General features: G+C 44.2%; 1 protein-coding gene across 7 annotated transcripts in view; it reads left to right on the forward strand.

Annotated features, from left to right (window-relative positions):
- The window catches only part of LOC105566631 (monocarboxylate transporter 3), a 30,091-nt gene extending 5,796 nt beyond the window's left edge, over positions 1-24,295 (forward strand). The window contains exons 1-11 of one of the 7 annotated variants that reach the window (XM_012020792.1): positions 450-544; positions 16,584-16,887; positions 17,460-17,603; positions 17,682-17,887; positions 18,023-18,251; positions 18,556-19,013; positions 19,128-19,356; positions 19,447-19,622; positions 19,700-19,922; positions 20,181-20,428; positions 20,580-24,295. In XM_012020792.1, coding sequence (XP_011876182.1) covers positions 527-544; positions 16,584-16,887; positions 17,460-17,603; positions 17,682-17,887; positions 18,023-18,251; positions 18,556-19,013; positions 19,128-19,356; positions 19,447-19,622; positions 19,700-19,922; positions 20,181-20,428; positions 20,580-20,729 — 2,385 coding nt within the window. In that variant the 5' untranslated portion in view covers positions 450-526 and the 3' untranslated portion in view covers positions 20,730-24,295. Of the gene's footprint in view, positions 1-449; positions 545-6,423; positions 6,478-10,678; positions 11,213-16,441; positions 16,521-16,583; positions 16,888-17,459; positions 17,604-17,681; positions 17,888-18,022; positions 18,252-18,555; positions 19,014-19,127; positions 19,357-19,446; positions 19,623-19,699; positions 19,923-20,180; positions 20,429-20,579 lie in introns of those variants that run through there. The other 6 variants (XM_012020791.1, XM_012020789.1, XM_012020790.1 and 3 more) reach the window with 6 other exon arrangements.
- Positions 24,296-25,840: the final 1,545 nt, after the last annotated feature.

Here is a 25,840-nt window from a genome sequence, read left to right on the forward strand (position 1 = left end):
AGAACGGGGGGGAAGGGGGTGGAGGGGAAGAGCGGAAAGCACCGGGTGTACGTGCCGGAGCAAAACGCGGCGACGCGACGACGGGGCCGGGGCCGGGGACGTGGACGGGGACGGGGGACGGCGACGGGGACGAGAGCGCGGCGAGATGCGAAGTTTCCGAGGAGACTTGGTGGGGAATCGGATGGACGTGCACTGCGTGTCCGCGCCGATTAAGTCGGCCGGTGGTTGAGCGGAACGCGCGAGGCGAAGCGCATTTTCTATCGTTCGCGCGCGTGTCGCGTTCGCGTTTTCGCGCCGAGCCAGCTCCTCCCGACGGGCAAGCCGCCTCCTGCTCTCTTCTCTTTCTCTCTCTCTCTCTCTCTCTCTCGCTCTCTCCTCGCTCTCTCTCCGTGTGTCGCCGGCGGGTCAGGTGCCCGCGGCCCCGCGCCTTCACGCTCGCGTCGCCGCCGACCCGCGCCGCGCCGCCTACTCGCGCGCGAGGGTGCGTTCGCCTCCAGCCGAGAGGGTAGACTCCGCCACCCCCGCGATGTCGCCTAAAAATAAGGTAAGTGTAACGGTCGCGCGTTTTACAGCGGCCTTGGGGGATCGATGGCTTGATATTCCAGAGGCAAATTGCATCCTTCAATAATATTATGTAATCCCGTAGATATCGATATCGTCGATTAATATGTGAAATAATCGCCGGTTAACCACTTTCCAACGGTATTACATAATCCCAGGCGTGTCTGAACGGTATTGAATAACTGCAACGCGATCGTTATCTTTGGAGAAATTGAGCGTCGAAACCGACATCGCGATGAAAATGATCGTCGCATTTCCGTCATTACCGTATTCGCGGTCGCTCTCGGTGATGTGAAGAAAAAATCCGAACTTGATCGCGCGAAACTTTTACGAGCCCGCAACCTGATAATTAGGATACGCACTGAAACGATATTCCAACACAATAGATATTTTTATATTAATCTTTTTATTACGATCGTGCCCTAAAAGTATCGTCCGCGATAATGACGAGTGGCGAAACGACAATTCCGCATTTTGCACACGTAAAATCATTCTAAATTGCATACACTTGGAATCACTGATGCCATTCGCACATGAATTTGTGCACATATCAACACATTTATACATTTTGCATATCCGGTCATGGTCAGAAAGGTTGTTCGACGTTTTACAATAAGTTTACGGAATATTTGTACTTATCATAGCATAGATATTCGCACATATCATTCCTTTGCTCTGATAACGCGTCGCTGCACATATCCGCGAGCAAAAGCTATAAATCTCTCGTACAATAGACTGTATTTCCGAAATTTACGATAAAAAGTCGGACAACCTTTCTGACCACGAGTGTACATACATGGAAAATGTATATGTATTCTACATGTGCTTAAATTCATATGGGAAGGCGTCAGTGATTCCTTAGTGTACAGTGACGGACACGATGATTGCAACCCTTTTTTTTCAACGAGTAAGAACACGCATTTTGATTCAGGGTTATATTTCAAAACATTTTTTTCTCTGAGGTAAAGTATACTTGAGAAATAAATTGAAAACGTTCAAAATGGTTTCGAAATGGCCGTAGAGTAAAATATTCCTCGTAGAAGAAAATTATGGAACGAAACCTTGAATCTAAAAACACGTTTATAAACTCACTAAAAAAAGTGTCGTGACCATTCTGTCCGTCACTGTACAGTGATGGGCACAATGGTTGCGACACTTTTTTTTCAACGAGCAAGCATGCATTTAGGGGCCTGTTCTGTAAACATTAACGATGTCATTGTGTGCTTTGCAGCTTTTCTTTGGTGTATTACATCTGCGCAAAGCGTTTAATGATGTTGTTAACGTTTATAGAATAGGCTTCTTAGACTCAGGGTTACGTTTCGAAGCATTTTTTCTCTGAAAAAAATTTTATTTGAGAAATAAATTGATAACGTTCAAAATGGTTTCGGAATAGCCATAAAGTAAAATATTCCTCGGAGAAGAAGATTGTGGAACATGACCCTAAATCTAAATGCACGTTCCTAAACACACTAAAGAAAAAGTGTCGCGACCATTCTGTCCATCACTGTACAACCATCTTGTAGCGCAAGGTTTCCGATCTCGCGGTATCGTCGCTATCTCGCCGAAGGATACGCCGGGTTTTCGCGAAGATATCCCACGTGGTCGACGTGCTCTCGGCGCGACTTCTCGCGCCTCCGCAGCGTTAGCAGGAATTCGAATCGAACCGATAGCGAAGCTGACGGCGCGCATGATTACTTTGTGGGCGTAATTTTTCAACTTTCCGCTTCTTTCTCCCACGAAATTCCGCATCAATAGCGACGGCAAATAATTACGCCACACCGACGCGATTAGTTTCTTATATTTTTTTTTCGATCCGCGCGCGAAACTCCACTTCCTATGCGTACCATGTGTCCCCGACGTGTTCAAAACGATGTGCGCGTTATCGATATTTTATCAGGAAATACTGCCTGAAGGTCATCATTCATTATAATTTCTTAATACTAATTGCGTTATTAATATATGACTCGGTTATCGTAAATAAACGAGCAAATAAATTTCAAATGACGTTTCCTCGCAGTTGGTTCGACATTGCGTCTCGCTCGTATTTGCGATCGTATTGTTTTACGGCGACTCGACATTTCGCTACGTGATTCATTCGTCGCTAAATACATTCGCCGAAAAGATATGCATTTCCAGACGATTTACGCACTGCTGCTAATGGACGGGGAAGACAAATTACGCGTACGTACAATGAACGTAGTAACGGCAAGGAAAATCAATCGCGTGTAAAAAAATTAATGCCCGCGATGTGAATTCACAGACAAGATAATTTTGCGTTCCTGGGTTCGTTGAATCTCTCTGGTTTCTTGGCTCCGAGAGTTTAGAAAGATATTAAACGTGACGGTCTTATTTGTCTTGTTCCACTGCTCGGTTTAATGCTATCTGAAATCGAGCAATTTCTGGAAGAGAGAGGCACGTGATGCGCGAGCCTGAATGGCCTTTTAACAAATTGTCAATGTTCCGTTGTGGCATGCAATTTGCACGATTCACACCGTATTTTTCATGCGTGTCTTTTTTAGCGCTTATTTCCCAACCGATCTCGTCAAGGTAAATGGCAAAAATGTGCGCGACGTGACCGAGTAATCGCAAAATGCGCGAGTGAAAGTTAGGTGTACGCTGGTTGACGAGGAAATTGATAATGTGACATCGCAGTACTGACAAAACATGATATTGTATCCCGGACGACGATACGCTACATGGTTTCCGCGAGCTTTGTTCTCTCTCTTTCTCTCTCTCTCTCTCTCTCTATCTCGGCATGATTTCCGAAATATTATATTAAATATATAAATAATTATTTAATAAAATGCTTCAAGCCGCAAAAGATCGACTGGGGAAATCGCGATTTCATATTCCGAGCCGAACATGACTTCCATCGCGCGGTGGTTTATAACGCACTCGTGACTCGAAGAAGATCAAGATCTACTTTCCTGCGTGCGAGCCCCTTATCTTTTGAGTGTTTATTGAACCCGTTATCGTCCTTTTATCGATGTCGAACATACCTCGGATCTGCACTGCTCAACTGCCAGATATTAGATCGCGCGTTTCTCTCCGCCACAGATTATTTTTCGTCGATTAAATTCCCTATCGCGTCAATAACTTCACGAACGATACGTTCCTAATTACGTAAAAGGGGATATCCGTGTTAAATCGCTGAAGTTATCATTATTTGCGCGTATAACAAAACGGCTTTCTCTCTCCCTCTCTCTCCCTCTTTCTCTCCACGCATAAAAGAACATCTCGGTACCAAAAGTTTATACGATTTTCCGTTTGCATTTTAATATTTAATTAAATTTGACTTGCTAAAATCTCTCTCTGCAGTGTCTCTTACTCCCGACAAATTTTTACTTTACAACACACGCCCATTTTCGTGACGATCGCCGTCGCGAATGTCGCTCGCGTCGCCTGAGAATACAGCGCGGAAGCGCGCGAGCTCGGCTATCAACAGGCGGTGGTACAAACCAGTAAGGTTGGAATAATTAGAGCGCGTGCACAAACAATACTAAATGTGACTCATCGGGCTCGCGCCCGAGAACGTTGCTCTCCCTTTGGGCCGCGTTTATCGTGGTGCCGAATCGCAAATTGCCCGCGCGGGCGACGGCGAACAGGCGCGCGGATTAAATTGGGGTCTCGCGCCGGAAACAAATGCGGGAACAGCCGATACCTCGCCCCCGATAATGGCCGAGCTTATCGTTTATCATTCACGATGGCCACTTCAATTTTTATCGGTCTTACGTGCGTTCCGCGCAAATTACCAGGCCGATAAACACCGCGTAAAACGGGTAACTTTGAAACTGTTTTGTCGGAACTGTCTATCTTCTTCGCGAAATATTTGAGCTACGTCGTGCAAACACACGATTATCACCATCAATCCCAGAGATTATTTTCCTCGAACGTGGAATAATGTCGGGACTCCAATTAAATGCCCATCTCCATTATTCAAGCTCACATAGTTTGAATATTTCCTTATCGGTAGGAATTTAACTCGGTTAGCATTCACGTCGAATTATATTAAGCTAAATAGAAACTTATCAACTTTATAAAACAGATTTCTTAACGTACAAATTTATTTTCCGGTACGCTTTTATTAAAAATTTAAAATACTTGAAAATTATGAAGCTTGCGGAACTGGAGGGATCAATTGTACGATTTGTAAATTTATAAAAACAAAACTTTAGTTTCTCCGAAGAAACTTTCTTTACGTGAAACCAATTAATTCGAGGGTATATTGTAATTCTGCAAATCGCACTCACAGAGAAAATTTCCGGATCCAATGCTATTACACTTCAATGTATCGTAAAATAGGATCGATATAGCGCCAATCATATTTATTATAGAGAAAGGAATATTTTCGGACTGTTCAGCAAACTTAATGAAAAAAATTCCCTGACTTTTTCAGGTTTTAGCCTGAATTAATTTTTCCCTGACCGTTTAGTGTAACTGTTTTCAAGATGCATAATTTGCGTACATCTGTATGGTAAATCAGGTAAATGTTAAATGACGAAGTCCTTGAAATATTTTTTCTCGGGAAACAAAAGTCCGGAATTTAAAAAGGTAAAAATTTAAATTAAAACAATTATGCCATCTATGTATAATACATTGTGTAATAGGAACAAACGTATCATTACAAACCATTTAAACCATTTGTGATACCGTACCGTCATATATAATGCCTTCGTTTTGCTTATTTTGTTTGCAACTTACTAGATAGTGACTTACTTAAATAATACTGTTTAATAATCCATTTTTCCTTATAGTTTTGTCTCAGTTGAACACATTGAAATAAAATAATACGACGAAGAAAATATAAATTACCGACCATGCTTATAAATAAATTGATGTTTAGCAAAACAGAAAATCAGTGTACTGAGAGCCAAAGAAAAGTTTATTTCCTAGAAACTTTAAATTATTCAGAAAAAATGTGAAACAATGTAAAAATCCAGATAAATCGTAAAATTTCCTGACTTTTTCCTGACGTTTCCAGACTTCTAAAATTCCCTGACAATTCCCGGTTCTTCAGATTTTTCTGACCATTAGACACCCTGATTTTAATCTTAAATGAAAACCTTTAAAATCTAGAATAAAATGATAGTATGTATCGTCTTTGGTCGAATATCGTAGTGCCAACTTCGTACGTTGTAAGATGGAGGGAAAAATTTATTCTAAACGCAGGAATAGATAAAGTTACTCTTGTCTCAATATAGCAAGTCAATCTTATTTAATTCGATAGAGGAGAACAAGAATTATTGATTTTACTTTGATACTTATTTTGACACTAAACGAGGTTGTGAGAAATATAAATGCGTCAAGAATATTTTTGTCTCATTGTCAGTAACAGAAATCCTTTCTGAGGGTGCAGGCGTAATTCATATCCTCGCGAGGTGAATTCTAATATGCGTGAATAGCCGTGAATAACACGCCGATAAATGTTCCCAGAAGCACTCAATCGAATATTGACGCGCAACCGAAGCGCGGATTTACCGCGACACGCCCGTTTGTTTATTCGCGCTGCGTTCGGACTCGCGCTTGGAAACTTTTCCGCGGAGAGATGAGAAGCAGATGGTGTTTCCATGCGTGTCCGTGCCTTCGGCTCTAATTGTCGCTGGTTATTATCTAATTAATTCATCAGCCGTGCGAGCATTGCGCCGCGCGGTCGCACAGTGCTTCTTCGAGTGACCGGAGCTTGCGGCCGCGCGTTCGGGCTAACTTTCGGCATTGTCCCGGAATTATTTCGCTCGTGCACGAGGTCCAGGCGCCGACGGAGGTCCGCGGGCGTCGCGTCGCCCGACGCGAGGCGTCCTCTCGCCGCGATCCTCGCCACGGCAGGCACAGCCCGAGGGAAACGAGCTTATCGCGCCGGGCACATCGAGCTACGCCGCTATGGCTGATTCGGCGGACCAGCGTCTCGACCGTTTCGTCGTAAGTTCCATCTCTCTGATTCGATCGGAGACCTCACAATTAGACGGGCGGCCTTAAGGCTTTGTTCTAACCGCGCGAAAAGACGGGACTTTCGCGCCCGTCGCAGTTCTCCAGCCTTCCGGCTCGCGGAGTCGCGAGTCGACGCGGGGACTCGAAGATAACGATTCCTCAAGAGACTGCACCGAGGCCGTCTCGTGTAAGATAAATTTCTTTCCGGTTCTGTCGAGTTTCAATCGTCCGTCCGTTCTTGTCCGAGTACACCTTAAGCCCCTTCTAATTGACAGCTCGCGATATTTTAATGCCCGGTTATTGGTACATGACAGTGTCCCGCGATGGATTGTAATCGCCCATTGTGGCCGAGGCGAAAATAAATGCGTCAAGCATTCCTTCGAATTAATCTATGAAATTCATTCATTTCATTTGAATCGAAGCTGCTATTTTCTCCGTCGCAAACAGACCTATTCCTAAGGCCATTGGCTGGGATTTTTATAGCGGTGAGATACGCAGGCTCCAAGGCTCAGAATTCTGACGCGCGCGATGACTTAATTCTCTGAAAGATTGTTTAAATTTCGTGGCACGTTACAGCGAAGCGAGCGATCGTGTCTGAGCGCAAAATTATCTTACGTTGAAAAACAGTATTGTCGTTCGATATACTGACACACACGTTTTCCGTATTCTGGGATCTGATGGTCAATTCTGTATCTTACACTATAGTGAAAATGCTAAAAGTGAGTAGCCTTGTCCCTTTCTGCCTCCTTAAAAAGAGACAAAGCCGTTCACTTTAGCATTTTCACCATGTCGCAAGATAGAAAATTGACCCTCTACTCTTCTAGGGCAGTGCGTGGATCGCGCAAGAGTCATTGAGGGTCGCAAAATTCTTCCCGCTGTTAACGTGTATTAATTACTGCAATGTATTTTCTCTTAAAATTTACCCTGATCGTGGAACATGGCATTTTGAACAATTCTATGAGAGTTTTTTCGAAATTTTTACCATACTTTTTACTAGCAATTACACTTAGTACACATTTTACTAGTAAAATGTATGGTAAAATTTCAAAAACTTATAACGTGGTTCAAAATGCCATGTTGTCACACGACTACATGATTTCAGGATTTCTCTCCGTGTATAAGGATATATTCGCGATTTTTCTTATATTTTCTACGACGTTGATACTGTGTGGTGCATTTACTCATCGTCCTTTTAGAAGGTTAACTTATTTCAAAGACACTAACAATTTCGTTGAGCTACGTGCGTTCTTCTCGCACTTATTATGTCTGCAGGAAAAATTCCCAAAGTAAAATATGTTCTTCTACTTTAAAAGAATGTCAGGCATATCCCGATGTCTCGGAACGTGTGTATCCAAGTTTTTGGCAAAATTTAATACAAATTCTTTGCTCGACTCGTTCAGTCATTGTGAAATGCGACGCTCACACAATTGCGTACCGTTGCCGACTGAACAATTGTTGGATTGTGCCGCTTGATGGGGGACACTCATAAAGGTCCACCCTAAATACTGAATACCTGTTTTCCACAATAGGATGCCTAAGGGCAAAGATATATGCAGTGGTCGGATACTTTTGGGACACACACCTCGTATGTATTGAAATATAAAAGAATTAAGTTTTATGCGCGCAAATTAAAACGACCAGCTTAAAAGATTATAATTACCCTTACGTTAGTCTTCGTTTATGCGAGCGATTAATGAATTCAAAAAAGGGATCGCGAGCACAAACAAATTTGCCCGCCGTTATACGGAAACGAGATTTCGCGAAATAGGCGCGAGTTAGGGTCTCGAGACGAGGCGAAACGTCCCTGCGAGGAGTCTCCCTCTCCCGACGACCGACGCGGGTGACGCGTGCTGGAAAATGCAACGCTCGCGCGCGCGCGCGCGCACGTCCCTCGACGCCGGCGGAGCGGACGCTCCGCTTCGCAATTCCGCGCGAGTGGGGACGCACGCGCGCGAACGCGAGAGTGCAGCATGCACGTAGGTGAGGGCCACGCGCAGTGCCGCGCCTCGACTAAGAATCGGCCGAGTCGCAACCCCGTGTCGACGCCGAGCAGACTCCGCGCCTGGAAGATCGAGATCGTCGCGTCGCGCGAGTGACAAGGCGACTTCGACGCAACGTGACGCGCCTCGCCTCGATTGGTCGCGATAGTGCGCGCGTCTCCATCAATTTAAATGTACAATTCCCGACGGGGAAACTATGCTCCAGAATTACAGATCGCGACAACGCAAGGAATCGATCCGCCCGCGCCGATCTTGGTCGCGTGAACGTCTTTCTCGTTGAGCGGTCCCGCTGTCCACCTCCCGCGTTTCGCCCCGAGAAGTCGCGATAGTGCGCGTGTCTCCATCAATTTGAATGTACAATTCCCGACGGGAAACTATGCTCCAGAATTCCAGATCGACAACGCAAGAGATCGATTCGCCCGCGCCGATCTTGGCCGCATGGACGTCTCGTCGAGCGATCTCGCTGTTCGCGCCCGTTGCGGCATCGCGACGGCGAGGAAAGCGCGATCTCGATTTAGGAAGAAGGACGCGCCCCACGCTTTGTTCGCGGAAGTTCGACGAGCTTCGAGAGTCGCCGCGCGTTCTCGGGGTATAAATAGAATCTGCCGTGCTACGCCGCGGATAATCCCCGATATAGCGCCACTCTGGACGTTCTCGACTGCCCCGCACAACTGTCAGTATCGAACAAGGCCCTTGGGTGTCGTCCAAGGGGAGAGGAGGAGAAAGAGAGTCATCGGCGAATTATCCCCGCGATCGTGACGAGCACTCGCGGCCGTTCCGCGCTTCAGGGAGCTCGAGAGGAGACGCGCCGCGGGAATGGTCGCGCGGAAATACAGGGAGCGTCGATTCTACAGAGCGAAAACCGAGCGCGACGACACAGTGCGACACGAGTGCGTCGTATTATCTTCTCCCGAGGTCGCCGAGAAGGTGGGTCATCGGGCGACATCCGCGGGAAGTGACGGCAGCGTGACTCTCGGCTCTTCACGCTGGCTGGCGGGTCTTCCGCGAAGGTGCGTCGGAGCTTACTTCGGGGAACTCGGCCGCGTCCGACTTCCCTCAGTTCCCTCTGACATTCGCGTGACGCACGATCGCGTCGCCGGAGGTGTCCGACCAGCTGCGTCCCGCGTCGCGCGCCGAGCCTCTCCGTCGATTCAGCGGAGAACTCTGTCACACACGGTCCGTTCGCGAGGCGGCCTGCCGTCGGCGTACCACGTGCGGACGCTCCTCAAATCGATAGCCGCGACCAAGTCGCGTCCCGCGATCGGCGACCCCCGCTTGACGGGTTGAGCGGGCGCGCCGGATTTCCGCGTTCATCGTACGAGCGGGGGTTCGGCAACCCGGGCACCTTGTGGACGGTAGCGGCGTACTATATCCGTACGTGACAAAGCGCGAAAACAAGGGACCGTAGGCGCACCGCGCGCGCACACCAATCTTTTGTCCGGCGGCGCACGTGAGTCACTTAGCACGTGCGCACCGGCCGCGGGGACGGGCCGACTGAAGTTTCCGTCCCGCTGCCGCGCGAGAAGCGGAGTCGGTGGGTGTTGCTGTCTCGGGCACGGCGTGAGGAATGTACGCACCCCTCGAGTAATTAAATTTAATTAATTAATTAAATTCCGAGAGGGGGAGGACCGAGTCCGTCGCGGACGAAGGGTAAAATTTCAAAGCGAAGAATCGGAGTGATACGACGGATTGAGAAAGATCGTCGGTTTGTGGAGCGTGCGAGTCCTCGACGAGAGGCTCCCTGGGGTCTGTCGACAGCGAGGAAAGAAAGACTCGAGTGACCTACAGTTTCGGGGCCAGGGAGACTAGTTAATAGAAACGAAAAGCGAGGCACGCGGATTAAAGAGGAGAGTACCGGCGTCGAAGTCGGCCGGCGCGGCGGAGGGACATTTAATTCGGGCGATTTAATCAGGCGAGATTAATCGAAGAGCGTGAATCCCGGGGGAGGAAGAGGAGCCTGGGGAGGCAACACGCAGCGCGAAAACTGCTACATCCGCGCATCGAGGGCACCGATATCACTGTCCTCGCACGCAGGGGCGCTCTCCTTGGATCGGAGAGGAGATCGCGCAGAGGGAGGAGAAGGAGGAGAGAGGAGGGAGAGAGAGAGAGGGAGGGGGAGAGAGAGAGAGGGAGAAAGAAAGAGAGAGAGAGATCTCTCTCCCACTCCGCGTCTCTGCATCGAGGCGAGTTGCCGGGTACCGGCGCGGCGCGCGCTGCGCGCGATGGCAGTGCGCTAAGTGAGCGAGTGCCGACGACGACGTGAGGAGCGCGCCAGTAACAGTGCGGGCCGGAGTCGACATGGCAGCGGATTACGACGAGTGAGACTCGCCACGACGGGCCTGGCAGGAGCGCGTGAGAAAGAGCAGCGCGGCGACCGACCCGAGGGAGAGTCGCGGCGGGAAGGAAGAGCGTCGGCGGGCGCGATACGAGCCACGACGAGTGCTAACGACGCGAGATAAAGTCGCTGCCGAGGAGAGCGGGCGTCGCGAATCGCGTCGCCTCGCCTCGCCTCGCGCGTTGCGTCGCCGCGAATCGCGTCGAGCGCGCTCGAAAATAGAACGCGGTTCGCGAGCGGGCGAAAGAGAGGAGGGCGAGCAGGACGGAGAAAGAGAGAGAGAGAGAGAGAGAGACGAGAGTGACTGACGGTTTAAGGCGGTTGTAGAATGTCGCGAGTGTCGCTCAACAAGTCGCAGTACGGCTCGCGTCGCGTCCGCAAAATCAGCTCGGTACGGTTTGTATGGTACATTATGGGCAGTGAGAGCATGGCCGTGGTTGGTGTCGGTTACGTGCAAATCCCCCCCTTTGCTTGCTTGCTTCCTTCCTTCCTTGTCTACCTGCCTAAATTCTTTCGATCGGCGTCCAATCCAAAGTCGAGACGAAGTGGTCTCGCGCCCTTCTACCTGAGTAGACCCTCGGCATTGTCAGACCTAACGTAACGGTCAAAGTGTTATTTTTGAAAGTAAGATTTAAAGACCCGAAGGATTAGCGAAACATCTGTTAGATCCCTTTAAAGACACCCCCGCTGACTTCTTCGCGTTGCTCCGAACAGATAGCACATGGAGCCACGGGTCTCTCGTACTCTGGAGAGTCGTAGAAAATTGCCACGAGATACAAACTCCGTTTCGCGCTCCAACCGTGTTACCGAACGGCATCGGTTTCCACGCGATCTGGCGCGGACGTGCCGGTAAATTCGCAGCGCAGTTCGCGCAGCCTCTCTCGGCCGCGCCGGACGCTATCGGGACGATCGGCTATTTACGCGTCGCCTATAATCATCGTCGTGGCGTTTCGCGCGGCTCTTCTCTCGCGCGACGGGAGGGCGAGAGACACGTGACTCAGCCTTGACAATCGGGGCCGATTGTCGGATCGGGCGGGAGGATCGGCGTCGACGCGCGGATTGCACTCGCCAGTCGCCACGCGCGTACGCGTATCGCGTACCTCGCATTACGAGTGCGTAAGTGCCTGCACGCGCGCGCGTGTTAACGACGGCGAGTAACAAGGTCGAGCGAATCGCGCGGCGGTGTAGTATTCGGCCAGTGGATTCTCTCTCGCGGAGAGAAAAAGAAAGAGAGAGAGAGAGAGAGAGGGGAGGGGAGAGAAAGAGCACGATAGCTTCGCGTCCGCCGTCGCCGGGTGGCGCGATCGGAATGACAGCGCGGTGCCCGCGCGCGATCAGCTGATCAGCTGTGGCCTTCCTTTCGGCCGAGACCAACTTGCGCGCGCGCGCCGCATTTAAATTCGTCTCCGCGGCCGCGACACGCGAGGTCGTTGATCCAAATTCATTAGCACCTCCGTGCGTCCGCGACGAGATGCCGAGGGGCGCGGGGGCCGCGGCAATCATCTCGCGAGGGGATATTACAATTTTGCGCGATTCCTCCGAGCTAACGAGAACGGTGCTTCGTTGACGACAGACGAGAATGCGACTCAAAGTTACGCGAAACGCGAGATTGCAATTTATAAGTTATACAAATTATATTCTATTAAGTATAATTTATAAAATACAATATATTGATGAAATCTAATGTTCCTCTCGTGCCAAGATCATGAAGGTGCAAATTTTCACTTTTTGAATGAAGAAGTGGGTTGGCGTCTTCTTTTCTTCCTAATATGCCAAAACGATGAATGTGCACGTAACAAAGTGACCTTCGGAATTGGAACCAGAACTCTGAATTATTTCAATACACTTTACATTCAATTGTGCACGGAGAGAATTTTCTCCTAAAATTTATCCTCAAAACCATGTAATCGTGGGACAACACATCTCGAAGAATTCTATGAGAGTTTTTTGAAATTTTACTCCACTTTTTGCTACTTAGTATACATTTTACTGGTAAAAAGTATAGTAAAATTTCAGAAAACTGGCATAAAATTCTTCAAAATGTCATGTTGTCCCACGATTACATGATTTTCAGAGTAAATTTTAAGATGAAAGGAGAGTTTGCTTATTGTCACCAGTAATGATTATAAAAATTGAGACGGGAAATTTATAGTCAAATTAACCTACCCTAACTGGTTAGTTATTTAATCACTGAGAGAACAATCCGGGCCTAATCTAATCGGAAAATCCGATGAAAGAGTAAACAAACGGATATTTCCAATAAATGTCATCGGAAACAAAAACCGTTGAAGACTAATCGGAAATATCCGTTTGTTAGTCTTTTATCGGATTTTCCGATTAGAAATATCCGTTAAGAAAGTTCCGATTAGAAACATCCGATAGAAAAAATCCGATTAATAAGAATTCTAATTACTTCTTCCTCTAAGTTTAAGTCCTCGAGCATAGACCGCAATTTTGAAGACCGAATTTCACTGAACTCACTCATTGTCGTGCAACTATGTCCGCCGATCGCAGGGATAGCAACAGCTTACATTTCATTTCAACTCACCGATCATAGTTTTCGTCGGATATACAATTTAATCGGATATATCCGCTTGTTATTATGCAATTGGATTATTCGATTATATTTAATCCGACATTTTTCTCAGTGATCGGATACTTTTTAATCGGAAATAACATCCGTTCAGGCATTAAACTTTATCGGATAAAATAGTCGGTTTTTATCCGATGAAGAGCAACATCCGATTAGATTACCATAAGATTTGAACGGAAAAAGAATAACGGCTCATTATTCGATAACATTTGATCGGAAATAATATTTCATCTGATGAAGGCGGCCATTATTCTATCGGATACTTTCAAATCTGATAGAAATGCATCGGATTAAGCACTTTAACGGTTTTTTCCGATTAAAACTGCCGGTTATTTTTCTCAGTGATTAGTTTATTACACAACTTTCGACGCTATTCTTTTGGGTCCTTTTCGAATGATACTAAGTCAGTCATCGTCGTCGAATAAGACAGAGTCGAGTTATAAAATATAAATTTTAAGAGAAAATTCTCTCCGTTACTAGAGTAAATTATGGTTAGAGTAAGTATGGTAACATTAAAAAAAACTCACAAAGTTCTTCAAAATATCATGTTGTCCCACTTGATTTTCAGGGTAAAAAAAGTTCTCTCCGTATGGCTTTTTAAAATTCATCGAATCGCACATTCGTGGTACTAACATAAGGAGGACGATATATTTTATATAATATATTATAAAACAATACTGTAGCTCTTATCTCGCCGTGAGGCACACAACTATGGGCAGATAAGTAGTTCGGCTAATGTCGGTCGTTTACTGAAAGAACCGAAACTCCTACTTATCTCCTCCGATTGCCGAAGTAATTAATAACACTCGAGCGTTTTGTTCTCATTGATTTCTCGTGGCGCAATAATCTTGTGTAATTATCCTAGGAACACCTGTCAGCGCTAAAACGTCATTGATTAATCGCGTGGGCGCAGCTCGATATTTCTCCTTCTCGATTATCGCGGGTATTAATACCACGGTATTAATAAGCTGTTTTTTTTTCATTGAAGCCCAACACGATCGCGTGCAGTTGCCGGATTAAACATCCCCGATGCGTTATTCGGTAATATTAGCTGACTCGAAGTATCATTAAATGAACGTAATATTAATGAAAGTAATATAAACCGAAGGGACCATATTTTGTGGACAACTCAGGCCTGGTTTTTCATTGTCTGGTTAACTGTTAACCAGAAATTAGTCGATTCTCTATCTCTTCCCACGTCTAAAACACATCTTTAAGATGTCTTTAAGATGTCTTTAAGATATCTTTAAGGTGTCTTAAGGCCGACTCGGATTGGATTGGGATTGGCGAGTGACGATTGTCCTCTGGCCAATGAGAGTCGATTATATCGCTGGCTGCTTTGTTCTCATTGGCTAGAAGACAATCGGCAATCGTCAATCCCAATCCAGTCCGCGTCGACCATTGCTAGTCTTTAGACATACGTGATGTTTGGGGTTCTTTGGCCCGGTGTTTCATTTTCTGGTTAACTGTTAATCAGAGGTTAGTCGACTCTCTGTCTCTTCTTAGATAATAACATAGAAAGAGACGGAGAGTCGACTAACTTCTGGTTAACAGTTAACCAGAAAATGAAATACCGGACCTAAGATAATAATATAAGAAAAAGATGGAGAGTTGACTAACCTCTGATTAACAGTTATAAGCCAGAAAATGAAAAACTGGGCTTAACAGCTTCAAATCGACAATCCGCTCGTGAACCTCTCGAGCGATCGACTTTCGAACGTAACGACTTGTCTCGCGCTCGTAGACTGCGCTTCAATCCATTATACATGGGGAAATAAATGAAAGAAATCCGTCTTTCGTGGTCAACGAGTTGAACGCGCGTTAATCATACACCGGCGTACACTTAATTGCATCTCCTGCGAAACGCGGCTAGGGATCGCAAACAACCGTTCCTTTTATCGATTCGATCTCGGCGCATTGCATTCTACGCGCGCGACGTATATCACCTTGGCCAGATGTAGCCTCAGAGACTGATTAAGTCACAGTTAGCTATTTAATATCTGTGCTAGCGTTTGCGTTATGAGATCATCCCGAACGCGTTGCGCGCTACGCGCTCCGCTCTCGCGTTACGCCCCGCGATAATTTCTGGACTCGCGATTAACATCAGAAATCGCCGAGCCGTGGCATACGGTTTTGCTTACGCGCGACTTCTCCGGTTTCCCCATCCCGTTGTGTGCGCGTGAAAATCCGACTTATTTCTGGTGCTTTCGACGTCACTTCCTTCGCGCATATCCGAGATACGCGCTTCTGCGAGAAGCGGAAAAGAATATAGGATCCAAAAAGTGGTTTACGAATCGGCGCGTTTCAGAACTATTGTCTTTATCGTTTTCTTTGGGAGATAAAAAGCTGTCGTTTAACGGCAACTATAAAGATAATTGTGAGGACACGTGACTAATTTATAATTGTCTTTTTTTTAAAGACAAATTAACACGTTGTGCTCCTTACGTGATAAATAATTGATTTTTCATTGGGAAAAAAATCGCAAATTTATTATCAAATTTAATACACTTTGATTTCTCGCGGAATTTAAGATGTTTATTGTTAATGCCAGTATTTTCTTCCAATCTATCGGGAAGATTGCATTTGTCCCCGATTTATATGACGTCTAATCGAGTATTTATCTTAAGTCAGCGAATTAGAGAATGAGCACTTATTTATGCACCGACGCGAAAGGAAGCTTTTTCTTAGAGCATTCAAGGTGAACGGCAAGTCTCATTCAAGGCGAATGCAACGCGCTCGTACCACGCGAGGTATAACGCAGTCCTCAATTATATGCGTTTGCCGGTTTTTCTGTGAAACTATTAAAAGGATACGCGGCCCGAGTGCATGTGTCACGTAATTATCCGCGCTAAATTGTCGCGGCGTAAAAAAATGTTCAGACGCGACACGTAAATGCGAGCGATAATTCACGATAATTTCCATATTTCGCAATTTTAGCGATAGGTATGCAAGCGCGTTGCTAAAGTTATGACATGGATGAGAGAAAAACAGGGGTCTAAAATTAAAAGTGTCCCTACTCCCAGACGTTTCCTTCCATAAAAGTGACTTTCTAATGAACAAAACATCTCTCGGAGGGGAATTTTACACTCATTTTACAACGCGTAAAGTACGATTTTTTTCTTAACGCGTGTTGAGAACAGCGCCGAGTATCATTGCGTTTCACTTTCAGACGGAGAGCGAATACTCAGTGGAAGAACAATCGAGATTAACGGGGACCGATGGACCGGGTGGCGATGAAGCCTCGCCGGACGATGAGGGAGGTTCGCTTTGCGAGTACCACGACATACCGCCGCCCCCGGACGGTGGATATGGTTGGGTGGTGGTATTTGCATCGTTCATGTGTAACATGATAGTGGACGGCATTGCCTACACGTTCGGCGTCTTTCTGGGTGAATTCGTTAAGTACTTTGGCGAAGGAAAGGGCAAGACCGCCTGGGTTGGCTCGCTGCTGTCTGGAATGTACCTCAGCGCTGGTAAGACACGCGAGCGCCTCTAAAGTTTCGCTAACTGAACTTTAAAGCCACGGATTGCGCTACCGTTGTCGGAGAATATTGTAAATGACATCTCCTTTGTAGGAGAAGGCGATTTTTCCATAGCAAAAATTTTACTCACACTGTGACTGAAAGTTTAATAGTGAAATACCGAGTGAACGACCTTATCTTTTGGTCCAATTCTCAAATACGCTTTATCTTAATGAAAGGAGATTAGATTGCGGCCTTGTTCTAATAGCTTTTGATGAAATTCATATTAAATATAGTTATTAAAATAACAGGTCTAGTTCAGAGGACGTATTATTTATTCTTATACGTAGAAGAAAGTCCCTTATTATGAGATAAGCGCCTAATATGAGATAGCGGCGTTTTTGCTAAATTAATAGGCATCGTCTATTGGTTTAATCGTTAATTTATTGTCCTTGAAGTGAAATATGTTCAGTGGAAAATACATTGTTAGATCGTGTAATCGTTGCAAATAAAAGAAGCCTATCTCATAATAGAGGACTTTCCTCTGTGTATATATGTGAAATGTTAATTTTTCCTCGTCGTAGGCCCCGTTGTCAGTGCTTTAACGAATAAATATGGCTGTAGAGCAGTATGTATGGCAGGAAGTTTCTTAGGCGCCGCCGCATTTGTACTTTCGACGTTTTCGAGCAGTGTAAATATGCTTATGATGACTTACGGTATTATGGGAGGTGCGTAACGATCTACTTCGATCGGCGTTCTTTCTATTTGGCCAATACTTCTTCACGTCTCTACGATTGTTCTTTTAGGGATTGGATTCGGTTTGATATATCTACCCGCAGTAGTTTGTGTGGGCTATTACTTTGAAACCAAGAGATCCCTAGCTACCGGCATCGCTGTATGCGGCTCGGGATTCGGTACGTTCGCGTTCGCGCCTCTGGCGACTATGTTGCTGGAGGCGTACAGCTGGAAGGGAGCAAACCTAATCCTGGCTGGCCTCATCTTAAATTGCGCAGTAAGTAAACAGTGCGACAGTCACTCACTCACTGCTCCTCGCCGCTTTCATTGTGCAGGGGTACCACAAAGCTTTAGATTAGCCGAGACGGCATCTCGTATATCTGATAAAAAAATTCTAATAGATGATTTTTAGGTATTCGGTGCCATGATGAGACCTCTGGAATATCCGAAGGCTTCCTCTGTTAAGCCGTTGTTACAAAGAATGGCCGAGGAGAAGAGATTTCAAATGGAACGCGGTAGTATCGGTGGCTCCTATTTTATGGTACAGTTACCGGACGGATCCATGGAAAAGAGGATGAAAATGCCCATTAATATTGATCCCGGTGTTCATTCCAGCTTCAATTTAGACCAATTAGTGCCTGGTAAGGGACTCTGACGATCAAGTCAGAGAGGATGACTGTGAAAGTGGAATAAGTCGCAAACACACGCGTCGGAAAATTAAATCGATCATACGTTTTGTCTCGGTTACGTTGTCTTTTAAAGCAACGTGATATTATTTCAATTGATCTGAGAATCCGTGAATTATTGACGATTCTCAACCCGCAAAAGTTTAATATCATCTCAAAATCAAGTTATTTCTGTCGTTTCCATAATTATGGGCGCGTACGCTTTCCGAGTAAATAAAGTAACAATGTGGTACTTGATTCAATACCCGTAATATTAAAGGAACTCCTTTAACACCAGTTCCGACGGTGCCAACCCTTCCCACCATATCTGAAGTGAAGGTACAGGAGCACTCTTCTAGTGGACATACTAGCGACAGCGGTAGTATGGATCTGAAGAACATTTCCACCAAGTCCAAGAGCAAGAAAAATATTGACGAAACCAAAGACACGAAGGACGCGGAGAAACCCGAGAACGAGTTTAATAAGACGATAATCCCCAGGAACGCGTCGCAGCCGGCTTTCACAACCCACGTTCAAGGTTTGCCTAAAAACGGCTCCGTGCCATTCTTTGACAGAATCCGCAAAACGAGTACCAGCGAACGCTACAAGCCTAGCCTTAGTGCAATAAAGAATTCTAGGACAACGCTTAATTCTAACGGAGACATCAGAAAGAGCTTGCATCTAAGACTTTCCGCGAGCAGCATGTTGGGATCGCGAAATAACAATGCTGAGGTTGATGTAAGTCACACACTTTAAGGATGAGGACGTTTTTCTTACAAAATGTCTTCATACTGTCAAGCGCACATTTTGCACACAATCTAACAATAAATGCGCGATATCTGCCTGTTTCAGGATGGTGAGAGTATTACCTTTACTACCAGTAAAGCTAGTATCCCAAAGGAGAAACCAATGATGGTCCGTCCCTTATCGAGAAAGGATATTTTCTACAGCGGTAGTGTAGTCAATTTACCAGAATACCAAAGCCAGAAATCGCTCGCCAATTATCGCCAGAGTGTTGTATCTATTCCCAAATCTGTACGTGGTGACTTGAAGGATATTGATATTGAAAAAGCGCAACAACGTACGTATACCATTTCTTCGTATACATACATTTAATTTAGACAACATTATGAAAGCTCAGAGAAAATAATATAGATTTTCATCTTTTTAGAACCCTTGTGCCCCTGCTTGGTATTACCCGATTCGTTTAAGGAAGCTTTAGCAACGATGATGGATATGTCTTTATTGAAAAATCCTGTTTTTCTCCTAATTGGTATTAGCAATGTCTTTGGTATGGCTGGACTATACGTTCCTTTTGTATATCTGGTGGATGCCGCGGTCTTAGATGTATGTTATTTATTAAACTTTATGTCGCTGGATTATGCAATATCATAATTCAACAACGTCGTTTTTTTTTCTTTAAGGGAATTGAACGTAATTCTGCATCATTCTTATTATCTATTATTGGAATAACGAACACCATAGGTCGTGTGGCTTGTGGATATGTCGCTGATTTTCCGCAAGTCGATTCCTTACTGCTAAACAATATTTGCTTAATTATATCTACAGTTGCAGTAGCCGCTACGCCATTTTGCCATAGTTATGCCGCTTATATCATCATGAGTATATTTTTTGGGATAGCAATATGTAAGTATCTGAATAACGCAACTCTGCTCTCTAAAAGTCAATCAGTTCTTTGTCACTGAAAACAGTTGTAAGTATAGCGCTGAATAATTTAGTGCTATACTTACAATTATGAATCAGTGAATATTCACTGTTTTCAGTGATGATCCACTGATTGACTTTTAGAAAATGTTAAACATCCCTTCTTTTAGCTTGTAACCATCGAGTATGGAAATTTATTTCATTTTGGAAATTTTCAATATCTTATGATTCCGATTTTAGCTGGATATATCTCATTAACATCAATCATCTTGGTGGATCTCTTGGGATTAGATAAGCTAACGAACGCTTTCGGCCTTTTAATTTTATTCCGAGGGGCTGCCGCTATAGTTGGCTCACCCTTAGCGGGCGCTGTTTACGATGCGACGCAAAGTTATAGTATCCCGTTCTTCATGGCAGGGTTCTTCTTCCTTGTAAGCACTGTTACTAGTTTCATGGCCCCTGCTATGAAACGGTGTACCACACCGCAGGTAAGACTACAACTTGTACCAATCTTTCGCTCGGCGTCATTTAATTATACCGTGATTTTTGCATTTGACGTTAGTTGTATCGCTAGATTTTTAATAAATGGCATTTTTACCGGTTTACGCGATAATTATCGAATTATTTTATTTGTTGCAGACTCAACCTGTGATATTAGATACATTGACTCCAATCGACGAAGATATTGAGGAAGAGAACGAGGAGGATATACCGGAGATAGTAGAAACCGCGCCGTCACCCTTAGAGCCACCCGAGAAGGAGATCAAGCAAATAGAGTCTGTTTTATAAGTACTTCTGATCTTTTTTAAATGGATTATGAAAATCGCCTTCACTCCGAGCCACACTGTGATAGGGCTGCTACTTTTGAAGTCTTGAAAAAAAAGGTACTTCTTTGTTACACACTTAATCGATAAAGCACAAATTAGTGGCATACCTGATGGAATTTTTATCGTACTTATTATAATTAGATTGTACCATATGTTTTGTCATATTTTCTTTTATTTTTTTTATCGGAGCGGATAAACGATATACGCGCGAAAATGCCATCAGGTAGAGATACTTATTGTTAGTTGCCTATATGTAATAGCGAATATAATAGATAGAATGTTTTATTAACCTAATGTTTTATTAACCTAATCAGTATCGATCAAGCAGTATATATATACATAGAAAAAGAAAAAATGTTAAGCTAAAAAAATGCTCTTGCACGTGCATATCGAATAATCTTGTATAAATTATTAATCTGCATCTGTAGGAATACAATACTGTAATTCGGCAATTGTATGGTATGTAAGCGTACAAGGATCGGTCAAGTTATCGCTGATTGGACGCTCGTTTTAATCATGACGCTTAACGATGTATAGATGAATATTAACAAGTTACCTATACACTCTATTTTATTAAATCTAACACATTTCGCGAAAATACGTGTACGAAACAACGACGATGTTCTTTCTCCGATCAACGATACGATTGACCATCCTTGGAGAAGGAATTTCACCAATGGCTTTATCATGTTAGTTAAATCTATTTTTGGCCGCATCCAAAGATACAACTTGAATTATATTCATAATTCAAAGAGATATTTTCTTGAATACTTGCGACAAATGTATATATGTATACACACGCACGCACACGCACGCACACACACACACACACACACACACACAAACACAAACACACACAAACACACACATCCATACATACAGAGCGAAAGAAGGGATGTGAGTTATTAATTTACAAGCAACAAATATATCGCTGTTGCGTAGAATGAACTGTAAATAAATTATAGAGAGCTGCAAATATATATATACATATATATAAATATATATAAATGTGTATGTATAACAAACTCTAGAATTAAGCTAACGAGCTCTAGAATTAAACTAATTGTAAGAATAAAGCTCATAATTACAAAGTTATGGGTTCGCTGTACGCTGGAGTCTCGCTGTGGGACCTCGCGCAATTAATGTATTCGTCAAGGGATAATTAATGCATTGTTAGATAGACTAATTAATATATTGATTATTCGAAACAGAGAATCCTTATGTGTAAAGAACCGCGTCTCGTCTGCTACGGCTAGTTCGTGTAAATGGATTTTTAAACGTTTAGCTGATGGAAACTGACTATATTGTGCAGGATAGTACTTATGGAAATACTTACGTTAAGCAATGCAAAACTAATTTCGGGCCGACGTGTCCCGCGCGATGGCCAAGCGATTTGCGAGCGTTTCTCGTATGCCTGTGTGTGCGCGCGTGTGTATGTGTGTGTGTGTGTGTGTGTGCGCGTGCGCGGTTGTGTGAGTGTGTGGGATTATTAATGTGTAAGTAATTTCATTATGGCGGTGACGATCATTATTGGATCGATGTAATTAGCGTTCGCGAGAGGAAATATACGCCTACAGAGAGGTACATGCGACAAATGTAAATGCGTATATATGCATTACTACATATGTACATCTATATGTACGCATACAGACCTCGAGGAGCTCGTTGTAAATTGTGTCGAGTGGCGAATGCACGCGTTACACCGCGTACGTTGTATATAGGACGTCGTGAAGATTACGATTAATCACTATTGCGCGCGGTTCGTTGGTAAAGAAAAATGTAAAGGAGGAAGACGAAGGGAGAGAAAGGAATTGTTATATCGGTAATGAAAACCAATAGTGCTATTACACTAATCGCCACCGCTGCTCTGCTATTGCTAATTATTACCACCTATCACGATTACAATATTAATGTAGTACAATTTACGTCAACGCACGTTACTTACGTTTTGTTTTACTATCGTGTGGGAGGAAAGAGAAGAAGAACTTGTGCGTACGTTTTCGTGGTCTCAATCAAACGCGACTGTGGCATATATATATATATATACGGCCATGCGAAAGTCGCGTGTCACACACGCGTGCACGCGCGCCGCGACGAAAATCCCGCGCAGAGAACGAAAGAAAGAGAGAGAGAGAGAGAGAGAGAGAGAGAGAGAGAGAGAGAGAGAGAGAGTGTTACACTATATTATTAGATTATATAAATAGTCGCGACACCCGCGCGCGCGTGCTCGCGTGACATTTTGCACGCGCACGTTCCGTATGTATATGTAGTCGGAACGGACCTTACGTGTGCGTTGGACGTACAGTGTGCGACGCGCGTGCACGCGCTCACACGCAGAGAAATACTGTGGCGACCCAGAGGATATGTATTCATCATTGAATATCGATATTACTAAATATTGTTAACGCTAGGTATCGGTATTCTTATGCTGACAATTAGGCGCGAATTGAATCGGTAATCTTAGAGAGACTCTTACTCCGAAAGCTTTTATTTCCCCGAGGTATAAGACGGACACTCGCTGCGAGGAGAATTGAAACGACCGTACAAGGGCGTTTTCTTAATACCATTTCTTAAACTTATACCGTTATATTAGATCGTGGGGCGGCGGTTGTGAAACGACGTCTTTTTTATACTTGGAATGCGTGTCTGTATAAAGCGCTATGTGCAGCGAGACACAGATTTTTGACATTTTTGGAGTAAAACTTTTTCTAAAATTTCACGATTCGATCAAGAGATCAATGAAGAAATCGAGACTTCTCGGACACCACATCGGGACCTAAGAAATGCGGCGAGCTCGATCGCCCATCAGAGAGAGAGAGAGAGAGAGAGAGAGAGAGAGAGAGAGAGAGAGAGAGAGAGAGAAAGAGAGAATTTTCTTTTCATTTAGGATTAAGAGAATTTGCAAAGTCTTACCAAAAGATATAAGACATAGTATAGAAGGTGTAAACGAGAAGTAAGAAGATATGTATAGTAGATTTTTCAGTAGACAGTCGTGGAGCTACTTAATTGTTTTCGATGAGAACGTCTCCAGAGATTCACCGGTCGGAGGACTTGATGAAAGAGACGCTACAGCGTTATCTTTTAGAAGATTACGCTTTCCTGGATGTATTTTCAAATAGATATTTTTTTATCAGACCCCAAATGTGGTGTTCTAGCGTCAAGTGAGAACCTAGCACCGATAAGTGGAGCGTTCAAGCGCGAATCGTTACGGCTGCTAATTAATTGATGTTACGAGTGCTGTTCGCGCGCAATAATCGCGTGATCGAGTGAATTATTTATCGTAAGGTTCGCCCGTTCGCGCGACGTCGTCGGTCTTCTTCGATTCTTGTTGTAACGCGACACATGTTGCCGCTAATGCCGCACTATTCTCTCCGCGTGCGAGCGCGAGAAGGAAGGACGCGCACGCTCTACTCCGTGCATATGTTAAACATATGACATATGATATGGTACAAAAAAGGACAAATGTATTAGGTGACGTTTATCGAAAATTGAAGAGGAAATTATGAATTTTTATTACTGAAAAAATTACATTGCGTTTATTTCTTGCATGTACACCCCGCATGTCCAGCAATATCGAGGAAGAGAAAGAGTACCTACGTTATTCACGCGCCCACACCTCGACTTTCTCAAGTCAGGTTTCGTATTCTAATGTGCAAACACCGGTGCCACCTTGTTACGTGTTAATAGCAAGTCGGAAGTAAATTATCAACGATAAATTATTAATAAGTTTAGTACTTGATTGCGTTATGCAATACGCGGGTTTCGTTCCTGGCGAATCGTCGGGTAAGCACCACGTGCTTTCCATTGCATATCTACAGGGATTATAACGTCGAAAGTGAAAATATTTATTGTCGCAGCGTACGCTGAGACAAGTTGCTTTCGCGCGTTTGATATGCTCTACGATATACACCAAGGATTCTTCTCGAGTCAGAAAGTTACAAATTTTTAACATTTTCCGGAAAAAGAAACTGCGAAGAAACCCATAGCGATTGTCGACGCGTAAATAGAACGTTACAAATTACGCACTCATTAATTAAGATAAAACATAAAAAGGTAGACCCTTCGCCATTCTTGTCTGGTAATCGATTAATAAATACAATATCTTGCGTGAACTTTTAAATGATTTTGTTTCGGTATATAATAGCGTATTATCTTGAATGTCAGCTACGTCGGGAGAAGGGGAGGTCGGGCCCCTGGCCCCTCCCCAGAATTAATTATGCAGTTTTAATATCGTTCTAACTCAGGTTTGTCCATAAATCGACCCGCGCGTAGCCGCGAAACTAGTCTTAAATCCGCCTCGCACGCTATTTCGAGAGAGCTAGGCATCAGAAACGAAGCATTGGCGCGACAAGATCGCGCGGTATCCGCAAACCGGAATGCTCGCCATCGGAAAGTGCCCGACATTATCATGAACGAAATTGCACGCTACGAATGTGACCCAGGTACAGGTGGCCGAGCGAGGTAAGACTCGATATAGATACTTTCCTCTTATTTTGTAAAAACTAACGGTTTACGAGAAAAACTCAGTTAAATGACATAAAGTAAAGTTCATTTACTTTAGTTTTTTAAACTCATATAAATATAATACCAAATTAATTATGTTAAAATTTATAATACTGCTTTTACTATTATGTAATTTATAATAATTTCACTGTTACGTGACCTATAATAATTATTAAAATTTACATTTTGGCTATATCTAAAATATAAGTTTTAATAATTATTGTAAATTATATGTGATATCAACTTTACAGAATTGGGAAGTAACTCGTTACTTGTAACGAAGTTACAGTTACAGTTACTTCTTTTTGGCAACTCTAATTTCGTTACTTTTTCACCATCTGTAACTGTATCTTAACTCATTGTCAGTTCCATTTTTTCGATAACTAGTAACTAATTTAATAGTTACATTAATAGTTACTTTATATATTTTTTAAACCTTCACTTAATCGCATAGGCCTTGCCTTTGCGTATAAGCGCCTCCCTAGAAGTACAATTCATTGGCTGTACATTGGCTAACATTGGTTATGTTGGCAGTGAATTGGCCAATATTTCCCCAATATAACACCAATA

The sequence above is a fragment of the Vollenhovia emeryi genome, unplaced genomic scaffold (assembly GCF_000949405.1).
Source record: "Vollenhovia emeryi isolate VEMERY1.0 unplaced genomic scaffold, V.emery_V1.0 DF939143.1, whole genome shotgun sequence".
NCBI lineage: Eukaryota > Metazoa > Arthropoda > Insecta > Hymenoptera > Formicidae > Vollenhovia > Vollenhovia emeryi.